Source organism: Trichosurus vulpecula, chromosome 3 (genome assembly GCF_011100635.1).
Source record: "Trichosurus vulpecula isolate mTriVul1 chromosome 3, mTriVul1.pri, whole genome shotgun sequence".
Classification (NCBI taxonomy): Eukaryota; Metazoa; Chordata; class Mammalia; order Diprotodontia; family Phalangeridae; genus Trichosurus; species Trichosurus vulpecula.
The window spans coordinates 102,723,098-102,742,526 of record NC_050575.1 but is presented as its reverse complement, the minus strand read 5'-3'; the positions used below and the strand labels follow the sequence as shown (position 1 = coordinate 102,742,526).

Here is a 19,429-nt window from a genome sequence, read left to right as displayed (position 1 = left end):
ATTGCCTCCCCAAAACAGTGTGTGTGTGTGTGTGTGTGTGTGTGTGTGTGTGTGTGTGTGTGTGTGTAAAATAACAGTGACCTTGTGTGTGTGTGTGTGTGTGTGTGTGTGTAAAATAACAGTGACCTTTTGTGTGTGTGTGTGTGTGTGTGTAAAATAACAGTGACCTTTTGTGTGTGTGTGTGTGTGTGTGTGTAAAATAACAGTGACCTTTTTTCTATCTAGTCCTTTTCCCTGTCACCATAGTCCAGCTCTACTTCCTACTGCACTCCTGCTGATTCCCCCTCTTATCACTCAGCTTTCCTCCTACACTACGAGCATGAGCATCCCTAAAGCTGCCGCTGTTGGTCCCCTGCTCTCTTCTGTCTACTTTCTCCTTTGTTGAGCTCACCTGGAGCTCAGTATCACCTGGACCTGAGTGACTTCCAAATCTTTCTCCAACTCTAACCCATCATCTGTAATCTAATCTCCACTCCCTCTGCCTTACAGTCACCTCAGACCCACCTTCCCATCACCATATTCCCCTCTCAAAAACTGTTTCCTTCCCAGGTAAGCCACCCCTCTCATGGACTAATCTTCCTATCTCTCAGGCTAGAAACCATGATTCACCATGGTATCACAGAATGTTGGAACAGAAAGGAATTGTTATCAATATCTAGTGGAACCCACTGCCCAAAGTCATGCAGCTAATAAGCTTTAGAACTGAAATTAGAACCCAGGTATTCTGGCTCAGTGGATAGAAACCTGGACTTGGAGTGAGGATTGAATCCTATCTCAGTCACTTACTAGTTGTGTGACTCTGAGCAAGTCATTTACTCTTTTTCGACCTCAGTCTCCCAAATGTAATGAGAATAACAAAAATAAAAGCCCCTTCCTCACTGGGTTATTGTGAGGATCAAACAAGCCATAATATATGCGCTTTGTAGACCTTAAGGCATTACATGAGTGCCAGCTGTTATTATTCCTCGTCCTCCCCCCAGGGCAGTCATTTTAGCAGAACTACACAATAATGCCAGCTTTCTGACTAACACTCCAGCCATCCTCCACGGGGCCAGACACGGTGACTCCATCCGCTTGCTTCCACCCACCCTCTGCTTCTTGGCCCGTTGCTTCATTTGGAACATGGGGAGTTTGGACTGCTGTCATCTCTTCACCGTCCTCACAAACCACTGGGCAAGAGGAAATGAGGGTGGGTGATAATTTTAGTTTTCATCCCAGTTTAGAAAATCCCTGCCAGCCTTTTGACAGGATTAATAGTACTAAGAACCCAAATGGTGTTTGTTGAAAATATCATCTGTGCTAAAGTTGCAGCCGGCCTGAGGTCCCCAGGAGAGGAGCTAGCTAGCCTGTGCTGCTGAGGGATCGGCAGATGGAATTTTCCACCATGTGATCTCACTGTTCCTGCAGGTGTTATAAAATTGCTCATTGGCAAAGCCTTGGGACAATGAGAACTGAACAAAATCTGGGGCTGCTAAACAAACCATAGGTCCATGAATACATCTGCCACTTATTAAGACCTGGGTAACATACTCTGGGGGCTTAGTATTCTTTCCTGCACATGCAGTGTTCATGACTGAGCGAGGATGGGTTTATCTGTTTATTTGAGTGGGTTTGTTTGTTTGTTTGTTTGTTTGTTTTTTTTTTTTTTTTTTTTTGCAGAATGGCTCCTTTTCTGCCTGAGAGTGGGGATTCTTTCAGTATTTGTATTTGTATCCCTGGAGGCAGGCACATAGTGGTGGTTGTGTTGGTGGTGTTGAGTCATTTCAGTTTTGTCCTACTCTTCTGTGACCCCATTTGGGTCCCTGTTTGGTCCACTTAACATATCTCTCAAGCCCTCGAGTCTTTTAATTCCCTTTGCCAAAGGTGAGGTGCATTTCTCAGCTTTTATTTTCAAATTCTATTTTTAAATAATATACCTATTTGGTCCACTTAACATAAATCTCAAAATATTTTTAAAAAAATTTTCCCAAGTAAGCATTTATTAAGAAGCTACTATGTGCCAGGCACAAGGGGAAACAAATTAGGCCCTCAGGAAGCTTACAATCTAATGGGGCAGACAACATGCAAACAAATATATACAAAGTAAGTTATATGCAGGATAAAGAGGAAATAATTAAAATGGGGAAAGCACTGAAATTAAGAAGGGTTGGTGAAGACTTCTCATAGGAGGTGGGACTGAAAGAAAGCCCTGGAGGTCAGTAGTCAGAGCTGAGGAGACATGGGGGACAGCCAGGGAAAATGCCTGGAGTAGAGAGATGGAGTATCTTGTTTGTGGAACAGCCAGGAGGACTGAAATGCAAATAGAGAACGAAAGCAGGTAGATTGAAAGAAGTATCAATAAATCGGAACTTTAAGATGTCAACCCACTGAACTCTTCATTCATTCAAAATTTTTTTATTAAGTGCCTAAAGTGTGCAAAGCACCATGCAAAACACTAAGAGAGACAAAACAAAAAGAAATAAAATAGTCCCTGCTCCCATAGAGCTTATACTCTAATAATAGAGGAAGGGAGTGGATATGAACTATAGATACTGCCTGGGGCTTCTAGTTGGGTCCTTATGCCTGGGAATGAAATCACAACCCAAACCACTAGATGCATATGAACTCCAAGGCCAACTGGAAAAGTGCTCTTTGAAATTCTTAAAGTAACTAAACTTTAACTCTTGCGCATTTGTGACCAACTCCACACTTTGCAGCTAGCTGATAAAGCACCTGGAAGCTCCCAGGCCAATAAGCATGCACAGGTGAATGTCAGTTCTCTGTGCCCCTCAGGTCTCCTTCAAGCTGGTTCACACCGATTCTACTGGCACCTAATTTTAGGTTTGAGTTCTGGGAACTAGGGTTGTTAGGAAGGGCAGGCCTACGCCTAGGAACCTTGCCTGCTCCTATTAGCATTGCAGTAAACTTTGCCACTGGTGGAAAGATGGTTTGGGTTTGTGAATTCATTCCAAGTGAATGCCACCCTGTACCCTGACATTTCAGGGTTCTCAGGAACTCCAAACTGCATCATTTTCCATAGCTAATTAAGGAAGGTTGATTTGCCATCCATCTCTTGTCTCACCTCAGTTTTGTCTGGAATTTGGCTGGTCAGGACTCTCAGAGCTGGTAGTAAACCTAAAGAAAATATTGTCCATCTCCCTTATGTTATCAGTAAAGAAGCAGGCCCAGAGAGGGGAAGGTTACTTATCCAAGGCCGCACAGTTGATAGCAGATCTGGTATTAAAAGCCAGACCTCCTGGTTCCCAAGCATATGGTCTTTCATTGGAGATGTGATAGGCTCAATTAGGGACATGATGGCAGCCGTGCCTTGCCTCCTGCTCCAGTATATTTGAATGTCCTTCCTTCTGTCATTGGCTCTTTGGGTCAGCTTGCTTTCTGACATAATGAGTCTAGTTTCAGTGGGGCTTAAGCCAGCCTGTGGACACCAGTCTGCCAGTGACCAGGTTTATCCATAGTGTCTTTCCATCTCTGTCACCTGTGTTACCTCTGCTCCCTTTATTTTCTGTTTCAGCGTTACTGGTTCCTGAAGGCCTCCGTGCCATCTCTTACCCTCATGGATGAACTACAAGATGTGCAGCTCACAGAGATTAAACCGCTCTTGAATGACAAGGTAAAGGCTACTCTGTTTACATTAAAATGATTGAGCCCAAGCCTCACTTTCTGGAATGGGGTCATTTATAACACTTAATATTGACTAGCTGAAAAATCATCTGGCTTCATTTCCCATAGAGCAATGAGGAGGGCAGCATTTGCCCTTCTTTTCAGACCTTCTCCTCTCCCTTCCTTTTTGTTTTCCTTCCTCTGATCTTCCTCAAGGCCGATCCTAGGAGACCCTGGGATGTAGTGGATAGAGAGCTGGCCTCAGAGTCATGCCTGGCAGCCTGAGGCCCAGTCCTGCCTCAGTCACCCGCTGCGTCTATGACCCTGCCAGGCCCAGGCCACTCTCTGAGACTATAGAAGTGTCAGGGCCATGCCAGCTGCCTTTAGGAGAGGTGCTTTCTGCAGCCTTATAGGACTCTAGGTGTAAAGTTGGCAGGGACCTCAGAAGCTATCTTGTCCAGCCCCCTCATTTTTAAGTGAGGAAACGGAGGCTGAGGGACATTAAGCACCCAGTGCCATGCAGATAGTAAGGGACAGGAGCAGGATTTGAACCTGAATTTTGTCAGTTAGCCTCTTTTGCCTCTCCCATATTTCTTCCCAAGCTGTCATTCTCCCCCCACCACACACACACCATTTTAGAAATAGATGACGAAGCAATAACCTGGCAGAATTCAGAAAGTGAGTAAGGGCCCAGATGGTGCCGACCCAAGTTCTTACCCCCATGATTTCTGATGCTGTAAACTCTGACATGAGCTCACAAAGAGGCCAGAAGTTGTTATGAGGTGCTCCTTTGTAGAGAACGAATAGTTGAGACGCCTGTTCTGTGCCATCCTTCACTTAATGTGGGTTCTGGGAGAACAGGTTGTGTCTGACCATCAGGACATATTAACTCCGTGGAGGAACCATTTCCCCAGAAAACCCTCACAGACTCATTTGCTGAAAGCTGAATTTCATCATTAGACTTCCTTCTCTTCCTTTATAAACTTTGTTCCCTGTTAAAATGGTAGTAGTCTGGAAGTAGAAATACTTGAAGCTTTCTAAGTTATTTGTGTTGTGGTACAAATTAGTTCCTCGGACCCTTTTCTGAAAACACATTTTGGTAGAAAATAAAGCAGATCCAGGGTCTCTTCCCTCCCTCCACCCAGACTAATACAGAGGACACAGAGAAAGGGAGGTCTGGGAGAGAGGTGGGTACTGTATGGCTTAACAATTTTGAGTAAGGATTCCTCTGATAACCATAATCCTCAGTAGCCTGAAACAAAGGAGGGACCTGATGCTGTTCCTAAACTAGCATCTCTTTTATGCTCCACCATTTTCCCATTAAGCCTGTTCTCCCCAGTCTCATCCCTTTAAATCTTGTCTCACCCTCGCATCCTTTATCCTTTATCATTCACCAAATTTCTCCCCCATGAAAGTCTGTATTTTTTGTACTGTCATTTTTTCTTTTCGCTGCTTCCCCTCATGCCACCCTAAAAAAATGTCTTTCTACAAGTGACGTATTTTTGTTACTGTGAGTTGCTTTCACAAGTTGCATCCCACAATGGGGTGGAACAAAACACAGTCTGTTTGCCATAATCAGCTCTAGCCCCGGAAATGAACAGCCAGTCCCACTGATATTGTCAAGAAGAGTCCCATTTGTCTTGTGTTGGTTCTTTGTGGCCTGAGCGACTACTTAGTAGAAGACTTTGGTGTCCATAGGTTATGGGCAGGCACCCAGGCCGGGTTTGCTGGAGATGGAGAAGCAGCGCTTTCTTTCACCTAATAAGAATTCAGATATTCCAAGATTGGGGAATAAGCGTTGGAAGGGATTCTTTCTTGATCCTGAAGTTTTAGAGGGCTTCCTGAAGAGAAGCAGTACTGAAAGAATGATAGGAATTAGGACTTAGGTACCTGGGATGTCTAGGGGAGTAAAGACAAGATCCAGTCAGTCTGTCATCAACAATTTATTAAATGTATACTTACGTGCTCAGTGCTAGGGATACATAGACAGACAAAAAATAGATTCATTGATAAGGGAAGTAAAAGTACTTCAGCTGTATCATCCTGATATTGCAAGGCTCTATACCCTAATGGTTTTGCCTTGTCTGATCTGTCATCTCTTTCTTGGAAGGCACATGACTTCCACCCCATTCTCCACCCTCAAACAACTTCCTTATCTCTGTGCTTCCCTCACTAGAGCTCACTAGAGCTCTATCCAGCATGACTCCACAGGGGTAGGTATGGGAGGTCCTTTGGATAGACCAAAATAGTAACATTCTTAAAGGAAAATGTCCCAGAGTAATGTCTCCATCTACCAGACTCCGGTTTTCGTAAACTTGATAGAAAATATGATCTCAGCTGCTTACCAAGAAACTGAAGGAAGAAAGAGTTCTAGATTTGAAGGGGAAAGGAGAGGTCTCTAGATTTGTATCCAGCTGATCTCTAAGATCCCTACCCATTTTGAAATGCTGTCTGCTTCTTATAGTTATTTGGGCAGCACTTCTGCTGATGAATCATCTCCGTGCTGGCCAGGTAGTGCTGCAGGTGAAGGAGAATATCATTCTAGCCTACTTTGCTGCCACAGATTCTTCTATTAAATTTGACTTCCTTTTAAGGACTAACGCTTGTACTCCTTGAAGGAAGGGTGTGCTGTGTACATGAGGAAGCTTCCTGTCTTTCTACCAAAGGTACCACTGTACCTCTTAGATCTTTGAAGAACTTGGAAGAGGTTTGTCCTGAGATGACTATGAAACTGCATTCAGAATGTAGTCTTTTAGTATCGTGCTAGTTGGTTTCTTTTGTCCATTTAATTTTAGTAATCCTGAATATGTCAAATGCTTAAGATTGAGAAAAACTGTGATGTTGTTATATTTGTGTGCCTGTGCTGAAAACAAGCTACAGCCACCTCTTAAAGATGTATGTTAGTGGTGTGAGAGAAAGAGCAACCTAAAGAAATAACAGGAGGGGCAGCTAGGTGACACAGTAGATAGAGAACCAGTCCTGGAGTCAGGAGGACCTGAATTCAAATCTGGCCTCAGACACTGGACACTTACTAGCTGTGTGACCCTGGGCAAGTCACTTAACCCTGATTGCCTTGCCAAAAAAAGAAAGAAAGAAAGAACAGGACTACCTCTCCTGTTTTGAAGACACTTCTTTGTACAGTTTATCATTATCATCACAGTAACCCGATGAGCTGAGCAGCTCTTACCCCATTCTACACACAAGGAAGCTGAGGCACAAAGGTATGCAACTTGTTCTAGGTCTAATAAACAAGACACTCCATCTCTCAGCAGCTCTGGGCTTATTCTCTAGCTGTCCCCCGTGCCTGGAATGCTCTCCTTCCTCTCTGACTCTTCACCTCCCTGACTTCCTTTAAGTCCCAACTAAAATCCTACCTTCTACTGGACCCTCTTAATTCCAGTGTCTTTCCTCTGTTAAGCTGTTCATCCTATATGTAGCTTGCTTTGTACAGATTTATTTTCATGTCTTCCCCCCCCCCCCCCCGCCCCCCATCGAAAGCTCCTTGAGGGCAGGAACTGTCTTTTTCCTCTTTTTGTATCCCCATTGCTAAGCCCTGAGCCTGGCCTCCTATTGTATCTTAATAAATGTTAATTACATAGGTCAAGGTCACTGCCACACCAAGTTGAGGCACTGAAAGAGGACTTCTGTAACAAAGCTGGTTGATTTGTTTCTCTTCCTATTTCTCTTGCCCATACTTTGTGAACTCTTCTAATGAACATATGAACAAAAGGGATGGGTAAAGTAGAAAAACCAAGAGGTCCAGAATCAGCTTCTGAAAAACTTAGAAACAATGAGACAGGTTAGGGTTAGTAAATGGTTGAAACTGATGGGGAAGGAAATAAAATGATTCAGCATTATCTTGGTCGAATCAGTTTAAAATAGGAAGTGAGCTTTGTTGAAGCTTCCCAAAGCCTACAACCAGATAAACTCTTTTTTATGGGGTTGTGATTGTCAGGTGAAGACAGTTGTGTTCGGCCCCTAAGGTGGAGAGAGCCACTTCCCAAACCAGATTTGTCATCAGACCACTTCCAATAGACTGGGAACTGATGTAGTTTGGGGTGCTGGGAACCCTAAAATGCAAGGGTTCAGGGGGTCTGCCTGGAAAGAATTCAACCATTCAAGCCTTTCAGTCAAGGAGCAGTTTATTGTAACATTAGAAGAGTAGGAGAGGGTGAGATTCTAATCTCCCAAATCTTGGGCACTTTAATGGAGGTAAGATTGGTACTTTTATACAAGGAAAGATAGTGAGAAGATCTGGATGCGGCTAATGAGTGTTAAATAACATGGAGTGGGCCAGGTGCAATGGCGAAAGGAGCTGAGTTGTAGAGAGCCACTGGAAAAGGGCAGTTAAAAGAATTATTGAGTACCTAGGTGGGCTGGGATAAACCAAATACCTCAGGTGAAATGCCATTGTGAAAAATTTCAGGGCAAAGACATGGCCTTTCCCTTTTAGGGATCCAGGGCCCATCACCCTATCAGGCACTATCATTCATGGGTTTCCATAACATTTTTGTTAAGGCAAATAAAATGCTAGATCAGGGGCTCTTAACCCGGAATCTACACACACACACACACACACACACACACACACACACACACTGCATTTCCCCCCTTTGGCCCCCCCCCCCCCATCATGAGTGCTAGGAAGCTTTTATACAAAATTTATTTTTATATAGCCTTAGCTGGTCAGATACTAAAGCTTAAATACTTTGTCTACATGATGAGAAGACAGGAATCATTGGAAGAGATCTTGATATTGGGGAAGATTGAAGGCAAAAGGACAGTCTTAGAGAGATAGTGGAGGACGGAAGGGCTTAGAGTGCTGTGGTCCATGGGGTCTGAAAAACCGCAACAAGCTTAACAAGCGTGTCTTATGGGGGAAAGAGTACTCACCATGCTTTATTCAGCTTTGTATACCCTTCAGGACCTTAATACCTTATCTTTTCCTGCCACACAGTCTCTCTTGGTGGATCTCAGCAAAATTCCCATGGATTTAATTGCCATTTCTATGCTGTTGATTTCCAGATCCACCTATCCTTCCCTAAACTTTCTGCTGACCTCCAATCTTGTCCTAAATGGAATTCATTATCTTTCCCCTTAAATCTTCCCCTCCTTCACCTTTCCCTGTTTTTGTAGAGGGCTAAATTATCCTTCCAACCCCTCATGCTCAAAACCTAGGAGCCTTCCTGGATTCCTCACTATCTCTCACTGACTAATCCACCCATCCCCATCCAGCCTTTGCAACATCTTGAATATGCCCCCTCCTTTCCTCTGACACTGCCACCACTCTAATGCAGGCCCTCATCACCTCAGTAGCTTGCTCTTGGATTGGCCTGCCTGAAGTTTTTCCCTACTCTTGTCCATCCTTAGATACCAAAGTCCTTTTCCGAAAGGTAGATCCTACCATGTCACCCCCTACTCAATAAACTCTGGTGGCTTCCTATCACTTCTAGGACCAATTATAGAATGTTTTGTTTGGCATTCAAAGTCCTTTACAACCTAGCTCCATCCTACCTTTCTAGTCTTCTTACACCTTACTCCATGACATGTACTCTTGGCTCCAGTGACACTGGCCTTCCAGCTATTCCACAAACCAGACATTACATCTCTTGGCTCCTGGTATTTTCTTTTGACTGTCACCCATAACCTGGAACACTCCCTCTTCCACCCCTATTGCTGGCTTCCCTGGTTTCCTCTAAGTCCCATCTTCTACAAGAATCTTTTCCCCAACCCCTCTTAATTCCAGTGTCTTCCCTCTACTAGTTATTTCCTATTTATCCCGTATATAGCTTGCTCTGCATATATTTGTTTGCATGTTGTCTCCCCATTAGACTGAAAGCCCCTTGGGGGCAGGGACTCTCTTGCCTCTTTTTGCATCTCAGCACTTAGCACAAGGTCTGGCGTACTTAATAAATGTTGATTGATTGATACTTGAATGTTCAGTGAATTCAGTGGACTGGCAGTAAGTTTGTTTTGGAACTCTTTCATCAAATAATCGGTTGTACAAAAGCCACTTCGCTAAAAATTCACGATTAGAATTTTCTGGGGGTAGTAATATATATATTTTAAATCTATATATGCATATGTACACACAGAGAAACTCTGCATTTTGTTTTCCTTGCATTACCATTCTAAACAGATTTCTGTTTAAATATCAAATTTCAAAGTCATAGTAAATGATTATGAAACCTCCTTAGCTTATGCTCTTGTTTCTCCATCTCTCATCTGTCTTTTTGTTTCTTATTTAAGGCTATTGTTTATATTTCCATGAGTGATTTTATATTTTATCCTTTCAGACAATACTTTCACAGTCTCAGTCATGTTCCTAAAACCTTTACTTTCAGATAGTGAGAACTGCCTATGGTGACCTTAATTCCCAGCATAATAATGGCACCTTAATGCTAATTCTTTATTCAAGTCAAGTACCTTTTTCCCCGTATTCATCCAAGTGTATCCCAGACTAATTTGATCATGGAACCCTTGAAATCTAATGAAATCCAAAAATGATGATCCAGGGAATGAGGGCCTATCGTATATCCTTTGATATATCACAATAGCCCAGGATAAATGAGAGATTAGGGTACTTTGAGAACAAAATAAATCTGTTTTCATATCAAAAATTTTGTTACGTGTAAAAATCTTTTAATATGCATACACAACTTCACATTTGATATTTTAAAGAGGGAAAATATTACTAAATAGCAATGTTTTTTCAAGAAACAGAGTTTGGAAAACATTCCACTAGGCCTTGTATCTTTAGGAATGCTTCTCAGGCTTTTCCGGCAGTGAAGATCTCCCCACGCCAACTTGCCTCCTGGAAAAGACCTCCTGCACACCTCTCCTGAGGAGGAGAAGCAGAAACATAAGAAGAAGCATCTGGTGCAGAGTCCAAACTCACATTTCATGGACGTAAAGTGCCCGGGGTGCTGTAAAATCACCACTGTTTTCAGCCACATGCAAACAGTGGTTCTCTGTGTCAGATGCGCCACTGTACTCTGTCAGCCTACTGGAGGCAAGGCAAGACTTACAGAAGCATGCTCCTTCAGATGGAAGCAGCACCAATGACTGAATCAAGATGAATGAGAAACTGTAAAGAATAAAACAAATTTGATTTAAAAAAAAAAGAATGCTTCCCAGAACCTCTTTCCTAAAGTTCCTGTCATAAGGTCATTTGGTGTCTCTTCTTCTTTGGTCATTGGATAGATTATTTGCAGTTCAACTTTACATATACCTTGACAGTAGTTTTCCAAAGCAGGTGAACCATATTATATTTTTCCTGCTACCTAGCAATATTATATCCAAAATTTTCAGTATTTTATTTCATTTCCCCGTTTCCTCTTTGGGATACTTATCTTTCGTTTATTGAGTTAACTGTTCAACCATTCATTTGCTTTTGCCTATTCTTTAAGCCAGTAATTGAAAGAAAACTATGCATTTATCTCTCTGTATTTTTCTTGAGCCATTCCCTTTGCCATCTGGCACTTGGCCCTTTTCCCTTGGCCCGCTTCTTCCTTCATGATGTTTTCAAATATGGACCAGCAGTGTTAACTTATTTTTCATTCATCCAATCTCTCTTCTTCCTCCTCCCACTGTTCTCACTTTTTGCCTTTTGCAATTTGAAGTCCTCCCTAATGTTTTGGGCAGAGTTTTATACTTGAAATCAGGACCTCATGGGGTTCAGATCGTGTCTCAGATACTAGCAAGTCACTTAATTTCTCTCAGCCTCAGTTTCCTCATCTGTAAAATGAGGATAATATCTAATATTTCATAGTACCTGCCTTCATAGGGTTGTTTTGAGGATCAAAAGAGATTTTTTGTATAAAGGATTTCTGAAAGCCCACAGCGTTTTTTTACAAATTTCTTTTGTTATGCTGCTCTAACACTTTGTGATCTTCAGAATGAACAAACAGAAAGAGCAAGTTAGATGTTCACAGCTAATAGATGAACCTCTTTCTCCCACACTGCCAATGAAGTGCTAGAGGAAGACCCACTTTGAACCCTTGATCCTCACTCTAAAGGACTACCTACCAAAAGTGGATAGTATCAAACTAATGTCCATAGAAACCAGGACTCCAGAAAGTTACCACCTAAGAAATAGTTTATTGCTTTTTAATGAATCCAGAGAGTATAACCATATTTTTCCAAATGGTGGGATGGGGAGCTAATCCAATCAGATTAGATTCTCTGACAATAAATTCCATCAAAACTATATACTAAATCAGAGTACTCCTGGAAAGACTACTGGCAAACATATGGAGCCATGGAGCTGCAGCACTTCTAAAGAAATGTGTCATTAAAGCTAATACTGGGAGAGCAAGAAGTAGCTATTTCTGTTTCTTCCAGTCTCCCCAGAATTAAAATAGGAACTTCATCCTCTGAATCAGCTGTTAAATTTTGGATAGCATTCTCTTTTATAATAACTTTTCCTTACATTTTTTACTTCATTTTTCAGTTAAAAATCTTTTATTTTTCTCACTCACCAACTTAAAAGAAAAGCAGAATCCTCATAACAGATATACATAATCAAACAAAACAAATTCCCTCATTAGCCGTGTTCAAAAAGTTTGTCTCTGATCTGCACCATGCATCACTTCTCTGTCAGGAAGGGGCTAGGTAGCATGTTACATTCATGAACCCTTCGGAATTGTGTTTGATCATAGTGAGGATTAGAGTTAAGTCTTTGAAAGTTGTTTGTCTTTACAATGTTGTTATTATTGTTTTAATTGTTGTCCTGGGTCTGCTCACCTCCATCTTCATCAGTTCATATAAGTTCCCGGGTTTTTCAGAAACCATACCTTTCTTAATTATGACACAAATAGTATCCAATTACATTCTTATACCACAATTTGTGCAGTCATTCCCCAATTAATGGGTACCCCCTTAGTTTCCAGTTCTTTGCCCCTACCAAAAAAGAGCTGCTATAAAAATTATTCTGCAGATAGGCCCTTTTCCTCTTTCTTTGATCTCTTTGGGGTATAGGACTAGTAGAGGTTTTGTTGGGTCAATGTATGTGCACAGTTTAGTTACTTTCTGGGCATAGTTCCCAATTGCTTTCCAGGATGGCTAAAAAAATTCACAGCTCCACCAGTAATGCCTTAATGTGCTCTTTTTCCAAAGTCCCGTCCTCAGTTGTCATTTCCTTTTTTTGTCATCTTTGTCAGTCTGAGTATGATGTGGAACTACAGAGTTAGTTTAATTTTTTTTTTTTGCATTTCTCTATTACTGATAGCATTTTTTTTCATTTGGCTGTTGATGGCTCATATGCCTTCTTTTGAGAACTGCTTGTTCATATCCTTTGACCACTTATAACATTTTTGTAAAAGATCTATCCCTGTCCCCCTCCTTGTTCACCCAAAGAACTGTTCATACCCTGTGATCTTAAAGGACATTTGCCTACACACCTTATAAGACAGGCAACAAACATCCCAGATTTCTAGTATTAATGTGTCACTTTCAATTCCTTTTGGGCCCAGCAAAGAGGCTCATTCTTCACAAAAACCCTTGTGACCATGTTGTCATAAAAAGAGAGAATTCACATCTCCTACCTGAAAATAGGCTTACAGAGCTCATCAGGAGTTACTGGCCCTCTTAGCTACAGGAAAATCCAGTATTCTAGCATAGAGATTGGCTTTAGATGAAAGCTTCCCAAATTCAACCTGGACCCCTCTAATTACTGGGACTCAGGAAACTGGAGGAGCTATATACAAAAACTTAACAGGAATCTGTACTAATCGGGTCTGTTTTCCCAGTGTATTGTGAAAAAATGAGCATGCTATCTCAGAAGACTTAAAATGTTTGAGACCTGAAATCAGTCAAGCATTTTTTAAGCATCTCTACCATATTCTAAGCCCTGGGATTAAGAAGAGAAAAACAAAATAGCCTTGCCCTTAAGGAGTTGACATTCTCTCATAGGAGACAACATGTAGGCATACAAAATAAATATATGCAAAATAGACACAAGATAATGGAGGGAGCACTAGGGGATTAGAAAAGGCTTCTTGTAGTAGAAGACACTTAAGCAGACTTTTGAAGGGGTTCTAAGAGGCAAAAATGAGGACAGAATGCATTCCAGGCACAGGGGCCACTCAGTGCCAAAGGATAAAGACAGAAAGGCAATCATGCAGAACAAAGAGAAGGCCAATTTTGCTGGACCACAGAATGTGGGGAGGGGTAGGTGTATATTGATCCAAGACACACTAGGGAACCATTAGCATTCAGTTAGTAGGGTTATGAGAGAGGGTCAGACCTATGTTTTGGAAAAAGCATTTTGATAATTCTATGGCAAATGGACTGGAGAGCTCTTCAGACCAGTAGACCAAATAGAAGGCTAATGCAATAGTGTAGATGAGAGGAGATGAAGGCTTAAACTAGGGTGTTGAGGAGAAAGAAAAGGAATTATAGGAGCTGGATTTTGTGGGAAGGTTAAACCACATTTGGCAACTTAATGGATATGTAGGAAACCAAAGTTAGGAGTCAAGGATAATGTTGAGTGGTGCCTGAACCTGGGTGCTTGGAAGGATGGTGTGGTGTTCTTTACAGACATAGAGAAGTTGAGAAGAAGGGTGCACTGGGAGAATGGCTGGCGAAGTCACTAAGTGGGAATGTAGAGATGAGAAGAGGGCCCAAGGTAAAGCCTTGAGATAGACCTTCTGGTAAAGAAAATTGAGGAGGAACAGTCTGTCTGGCAGGAGGAAAACCAGGAAGGAGTAATGACATGAAAACCCAGAGAAGGGTATCTAGAAAGACAGGGTGTTAAGTGCTGCTGCAGGGTCAGTCAATAAGCATGTATTGAGTACCTACTGTATGCCAGGCTGAGGACACAAATAGGAAAAAAAAAGTCCCTGGCCTCAAGGAGTTTACAGTCTAATGGGGGAAAGATAACACATAAAAGAAAGCTGAAGAGCCGAGGGGAAGAGAGAGACAGGGCACACAATCAAAGGAGTCCAGATGGATTGTAGCCAGGTAGGAAATGAGATTATGGCTGCCCTGAGCCCCACTTCTTAAATGGAAGTTTTTGGAGTTTATAACTCTACCCTCCAGTCAGAGGGGCAGAAGGTACTGATGTGAGGTATGAATTTGTGAGGCTGATTACATTTTTGCAGGATGATGAGGTTCCTGGTGTCATGGTGGAGAAGTCCAAAAGGAAATCAGCTTTGTGGGACCTGGCTCTCCTGGGCCCCTTCCTTGAATGCAGGTTTTGAAGTTCATGCCTCTGCCCTCCAATTTGAAAGGCAGAGGGCGATAATGAGGTGTGAGTACCAAGGCTGACTGGATCAGTCCTCAGACTAGAAGGATGAGCATTGAGAAGCAGCCCTCAGATTTGGCAATTAAGAGATAGTAACTTTTGGAGAAAGTCTTCTCAATTGATAAGGTCAATAGTCTGATTGCAAAGAGAAGCACCAGGGAAGGAGGTATAAAGCGCAAATGTAGGTTACTTTTCCTAGGTGTCTTTCTGTGAAATGGATCTTGACAGGACGGATGGTGGAGTCTGGTAAGGGATATTTTAGGATTGAGGACACTTGGGTGTGTTTGTAGGCAGCATGGAAGGAACCTGTAGATAAGGGAGTGATGGGATAGGGCAGTCTATAGGAGACTAGAGGGGATAGAAGATTAGGGTAGATATAGAAGGGTTGGCTTTTTATCAGAAACTAGAGTAAAAGGAGCAGAGACTGGGGGGATGATGAGGAAACTGAAGATGTAGGAAGGGGAAATGCAGGAGCTCTGGGCATATGAACTGTTTTCTCTTAAAGCAGAGATGTGGTGCTCAGCCGACAGGATGGAGAGAGAGCGTGGGGTGGGAGGATAGAAAAGAGATGACAAAGTTCAGCTTCTGGGCAGGAGGACAGAGAATCAGGGAAGAGTAACAGGATTTTCTTGCTTTGGTGAGGGCCCAATTGGTATTCAATTACATAAACTTTTAGTGAACTCGGACAATTTGAATGTGTGAATCCTGGATTAGGATTGGAGTTGGGCAGGGCATGAGTGATGATATGACAAGGAGGCAAGGAATTAAAGAATAGAGGACAGTGTAAAACTGATTAACTAAAGGGCCAAGATTGGGAAAGACTGAAGGTGAAGGGATTGTAGGCCACAAGTGTGGGTTAAGGCCTCATTTGGAAAGCTTTTGATTAGATAAAGGATTATTGGCATTTTTTGGTCATGGAACACTCGTGGGTGTTGGTACCTTGACCATTCCTGTGTGTCTTTGAAATGGACTAGAAGAGTTAAGCCGTGGGAGCTGAGGTTGAAGAACTGGAAGATTACAGTGTTTGAGGAAACAGCAGCACTTATGTGGAAGACCCCGTAATGTAAGGGCAGGAGTGAGTACTGACAGAACTAGAGCAAAGAGAGAGGCCAGAGAGCCAGCAGAGAAGTAACTGCTCCCAAGACATGAATTGAGTGAACAGCAGAGAAGTGGCCAAGTGAAGGCAGCTAAGGGACAGTCCAGGAACTGAGAATCTGAACCTTGCATGATTCTCAGTGTTCTGGACCCTAGGTGGTGGTTCTCTTCTCTTTCTAAACAATTTGTAGGACCTCTGAAAACCCCATAAGAGTCAAGTCCTGATGTAGTCCACGGCCTGTTTTGACCTGTTTTATAAAGCTTTTCTTAAAAGATAGGTTCTTAAATGCTATGTAGTACTGAGTAATCCCTGGTCTGTGTTGATACGCTTTACTTCTGTGAAAAAGAACAGATTGTTTCATCGTAATGAATTCTAAAATACATAAATCCCTTTTTTAAAAAAGTTGTCTCATTAATTATAATTATAATTTAGTTTTTTATATCGGCTTCTTATTTAATTCTTTTTTAATCAGTGTTTTTTAAATAAAACTATGCCAGTGCCATCCATTGTAGTACACAGGTGAAGGTGCTTCCTTCTGCTAAAGTCCAAGATATTACTGACTGTCGAGCACAGTGAGTTCTTTCCTCCTGTGCTTTCTCCTGCTCCTTCTGGGGTGAATGAATGACTGTCATGAAAAACTTGCTCTCTTTTGCCTTCTCTGGAGGTAGCCTATGAAACGCTGACTGTGAGATAATCCCCCAAGTTTTCCTTCCATGCCTTTTATGGTGTCAGCCATTGTGTAGATTAGGTCTCACACCAAGGATCGTACTGCAGAATTGGCAGTGCCTCGTTCCCTGGTAGATAGCTGTGCAGTCGCACCATTACTGAGAATCTTATATAATTTTATCACCTTTGGAGAAACTAGGATTGCTTAACTATAACTACTTTTCCAAAAGCATGAAGTCACTCTACACTGTGAAGAGGAACAAATTGCTTCTCTGTATAGTTGTACAAGATTAACCCCTGCCTTATGTTCTTGGTGACTCTATCACCTGACTGGCAGTACAGGTAACTAAAGGGAAGTACTGTTTGGGAGAGGACTCTCCAAGTGAGCCTGAAAATGGTCTGTGTCCGCTTGGCCAGATTTCTAGATCTTCGCTAACAGAAAAGCTTCCTTGAGCTCTGTTGTTCCATACCTTCTCTGAGTGATAATGTGTGGTTACCCAGCTTCAGAAAACTAAGGTTTACAGATAGATTGCAAAGTGTTTTGCCATCTTATTGATTCACAACAAAGCAGTACAACAGCAGATAGAGACCTGGCCTTGGCATGCGGAAGAACTGGGTTTAAGACCTGCCCCTTGGCACATGGCACATACTAGTTGCTTGACCATTGTCAAGTCCTTTAACTTCTCAGTGCCCCTAGGCCTGACCTTTAAATTACAGGTGAGTAACAGGTCTGTATGGACTGACACCCCGCCTCCCAAAACAGGAGGAGTTCAAAATCAAGTCAGCAGGTCTTACACTTCCCAGGTATTTCTTTGAAAGTAGCATACATTGGTCTCCTTTAACACTTATGTCATATTCTTATAATATTGACTTCCAGATTGCTGAGACAACATCTGAGCTGTTCCCAGGAGTTTTATGATTGACATTTCTGCAAAATAGCTCTCTTGTGGTCACTTGCTGAATACTCTTTTGGACCTTTTAACAGTGACTTGTTCTTTAAACACTTTTCTCCTCTTTTCTCTTCCTTTGGATCTTTTAACAGTGGCTTGTCCTTTAAACACTTTTCTCCCCTTTCCCCCTCCTTTTCTCCTCTTGGCACTTGTGGGGAATCAGTGGATTCCATGCCAATAGCTGGAACCTTATTTTATCCTTCTCTTTTCTCCTCCTCGTAATTGTACACACCTTCATTCCTTCCCACGTCACATCTGTAACTGGCGTTCACCACACTTTGGACATCTGTTCCTGCTCTGCTCCCTTTCTCGTGCAGTTCTTTTCTCTTCAGCACTGGTCTCCATGCACTTGCTGATCTCTGACATCACCTGCACTTGTTGCCTTTAATCGGCTTTGGTGCAGGTGGCAGCTATTTTGCCCTCCTTTCACAAACTTTTAAAGCCTGTATGCTAGGTCATTGGCAGGTTTGCCCTGTTTACCCTGCTGGGAAAAACTAGGTTCCTTTACTAGTTACTCTGGTTAGCAAGTACTTAAGATGAGTCTTGCCTCCCAAATCTAGTTCTTTGTACCCTTGACTAACCCATGTTATCTCAAGTCTTTTGCTGAGAATTGTGGGATTTATGGCAATCGGGCTGTACTTGCTGTGCTTTCAATGTGAAACTGAATTTGTTGCACATTTGGGGAAGCCTCTGGGGAAACTGACTGTGTTTTCTGCCTTCTGTTGACAGAATGGTACACGAAACTTCCAGGACTTTGACTGTCAGGTAAGGACTGTACAAGCACCAAGAGGGCTGTGTACAGGATCTTTGCAGAACGTCACCTTTTATGGTGGTGTCCAATGGAAGGGAATTTTCTGCATAGCTACTCCTGGCTCTAACTTTCCTTTCTCAATAAATCAAGATTTATTTAATTGACTGTCATATTAAAGGATTTACCAGACAGGTATTCTCTCTATTGTTGTAGATACCTGTGTTGATTTCTTTCTCTGTGATTGACTTCTCCTCTCCTGAAATGATCATAGTATGCGTGCCTGAGTCACTTCTAATCAGACAGGTCTCAGATAGAAAGTTCTCGTTCACTGAATGAAAGCAGGGAGAGGAGGAGGGTTACTTCTCGATAACAAAACCCTTTTAGCAAAAATTCAAAATGTTAACTGCATTAAATGTTAAATGCAAATGCTTTCCCTGTGTGTTATTCAGAAATTGGAAGTATATCCCCTACTCTTCCCCTTTGTTGCTATTTTCCTGTATAATGTTTTCTCTTTTTTTGTTTATGGCTATATTACCAGCTTAAAATTTATTTTAGATATCAGTCAACAACCCTCTCTTAATACCACCTAAACTTGATATTTATAAAGCACTTAGACAATCCTGGCACATAATATTAGCTTCATAAATGCTTATTCCCTTCCTCCTCTGTGGATATTCTAGTCCCTATGGAAGAATAAGGAAAGAAATAGTGAGTAAATAGTAGTGGAACTGTCCTGGGACTACTTGTATTGGTGGGATGCCCTGACAGCAGCCCTTGAAAGCAGCAGGCCATGTGGAAAGCAAGAACCTATTAGCCATTCCTGAGTCTGCATGGTTACAGAGTGTACTGAGAAACCCACTCCCCTGATGCCAGGTCTCAACACAAGTAATTATTTTCAAGGCTGCTTTTTTTGGTATTGAATATAGTCAGATCTATCATCATTCTAATATTAGGAGACAGAACAAACACCATAGGCAAAGTATGCGTTGTTTGTAGAATTAAGTTTGTTGGCACAGTTTGGTCCACATTTTATCCAAATCCATACTATGGTAAAGTGCTCAGCTCCCACTTCATATAGAATGGGGAATAGGACAGATGGCCCAGAAAGATGTTTTGTTGCC

The 19,429-nt window shown here is 42.1% G+C and overlaps 2 protein-coding genes across 5 annotated transcripts in view; both read left to right on the top strand.

Annotated features, from left to right (window-relative positions):
• NDRG3 (NDRG family member 3) overlaps positions 1-19,429 on the top strand; it is a 74,374-nt gene that overhangs the window by 18,981 nt on the left and 35,964 nt on the right. For 2 of the 4 annotated variants that reach the window (XM_036750947.1, XM_036750945.1), the window contains exons 2-3: positions 3,512-3,610; positions 18,287-18,322. In XM_036750947.1, coding sequence (XP_036606842.1) covers positions 3,554-3,610; positions 18,287-18,322 — 93 coding nt within the window. In that variant the 5' untranslated portion in view covers positions 3,512-3,553. The remainder of the gene's footprint in view (positions 1-3,511; positions 3,611-18,286; positions 18,323-19,429) is intronic. The other 2 variants (XM_036750948.1, XM_036750946.1) reach the window with 1 other exon arrangement.
• LOC118841184 (40S ribosomal protein S27-like) lies at positions 5,800-10,665 on the top strand. The gene is made up of 2 exons (XM_036748580.1): positions 5,800-5,813; positions 10,392-10,665. The coding sequence occupies exons 1-2, from the start codon at positions 5,800-5,802 to the stop codon at positions 10,663-10,665; spliced, it is 288 nt and encodes a 95-aa protein (XP_036604475.1).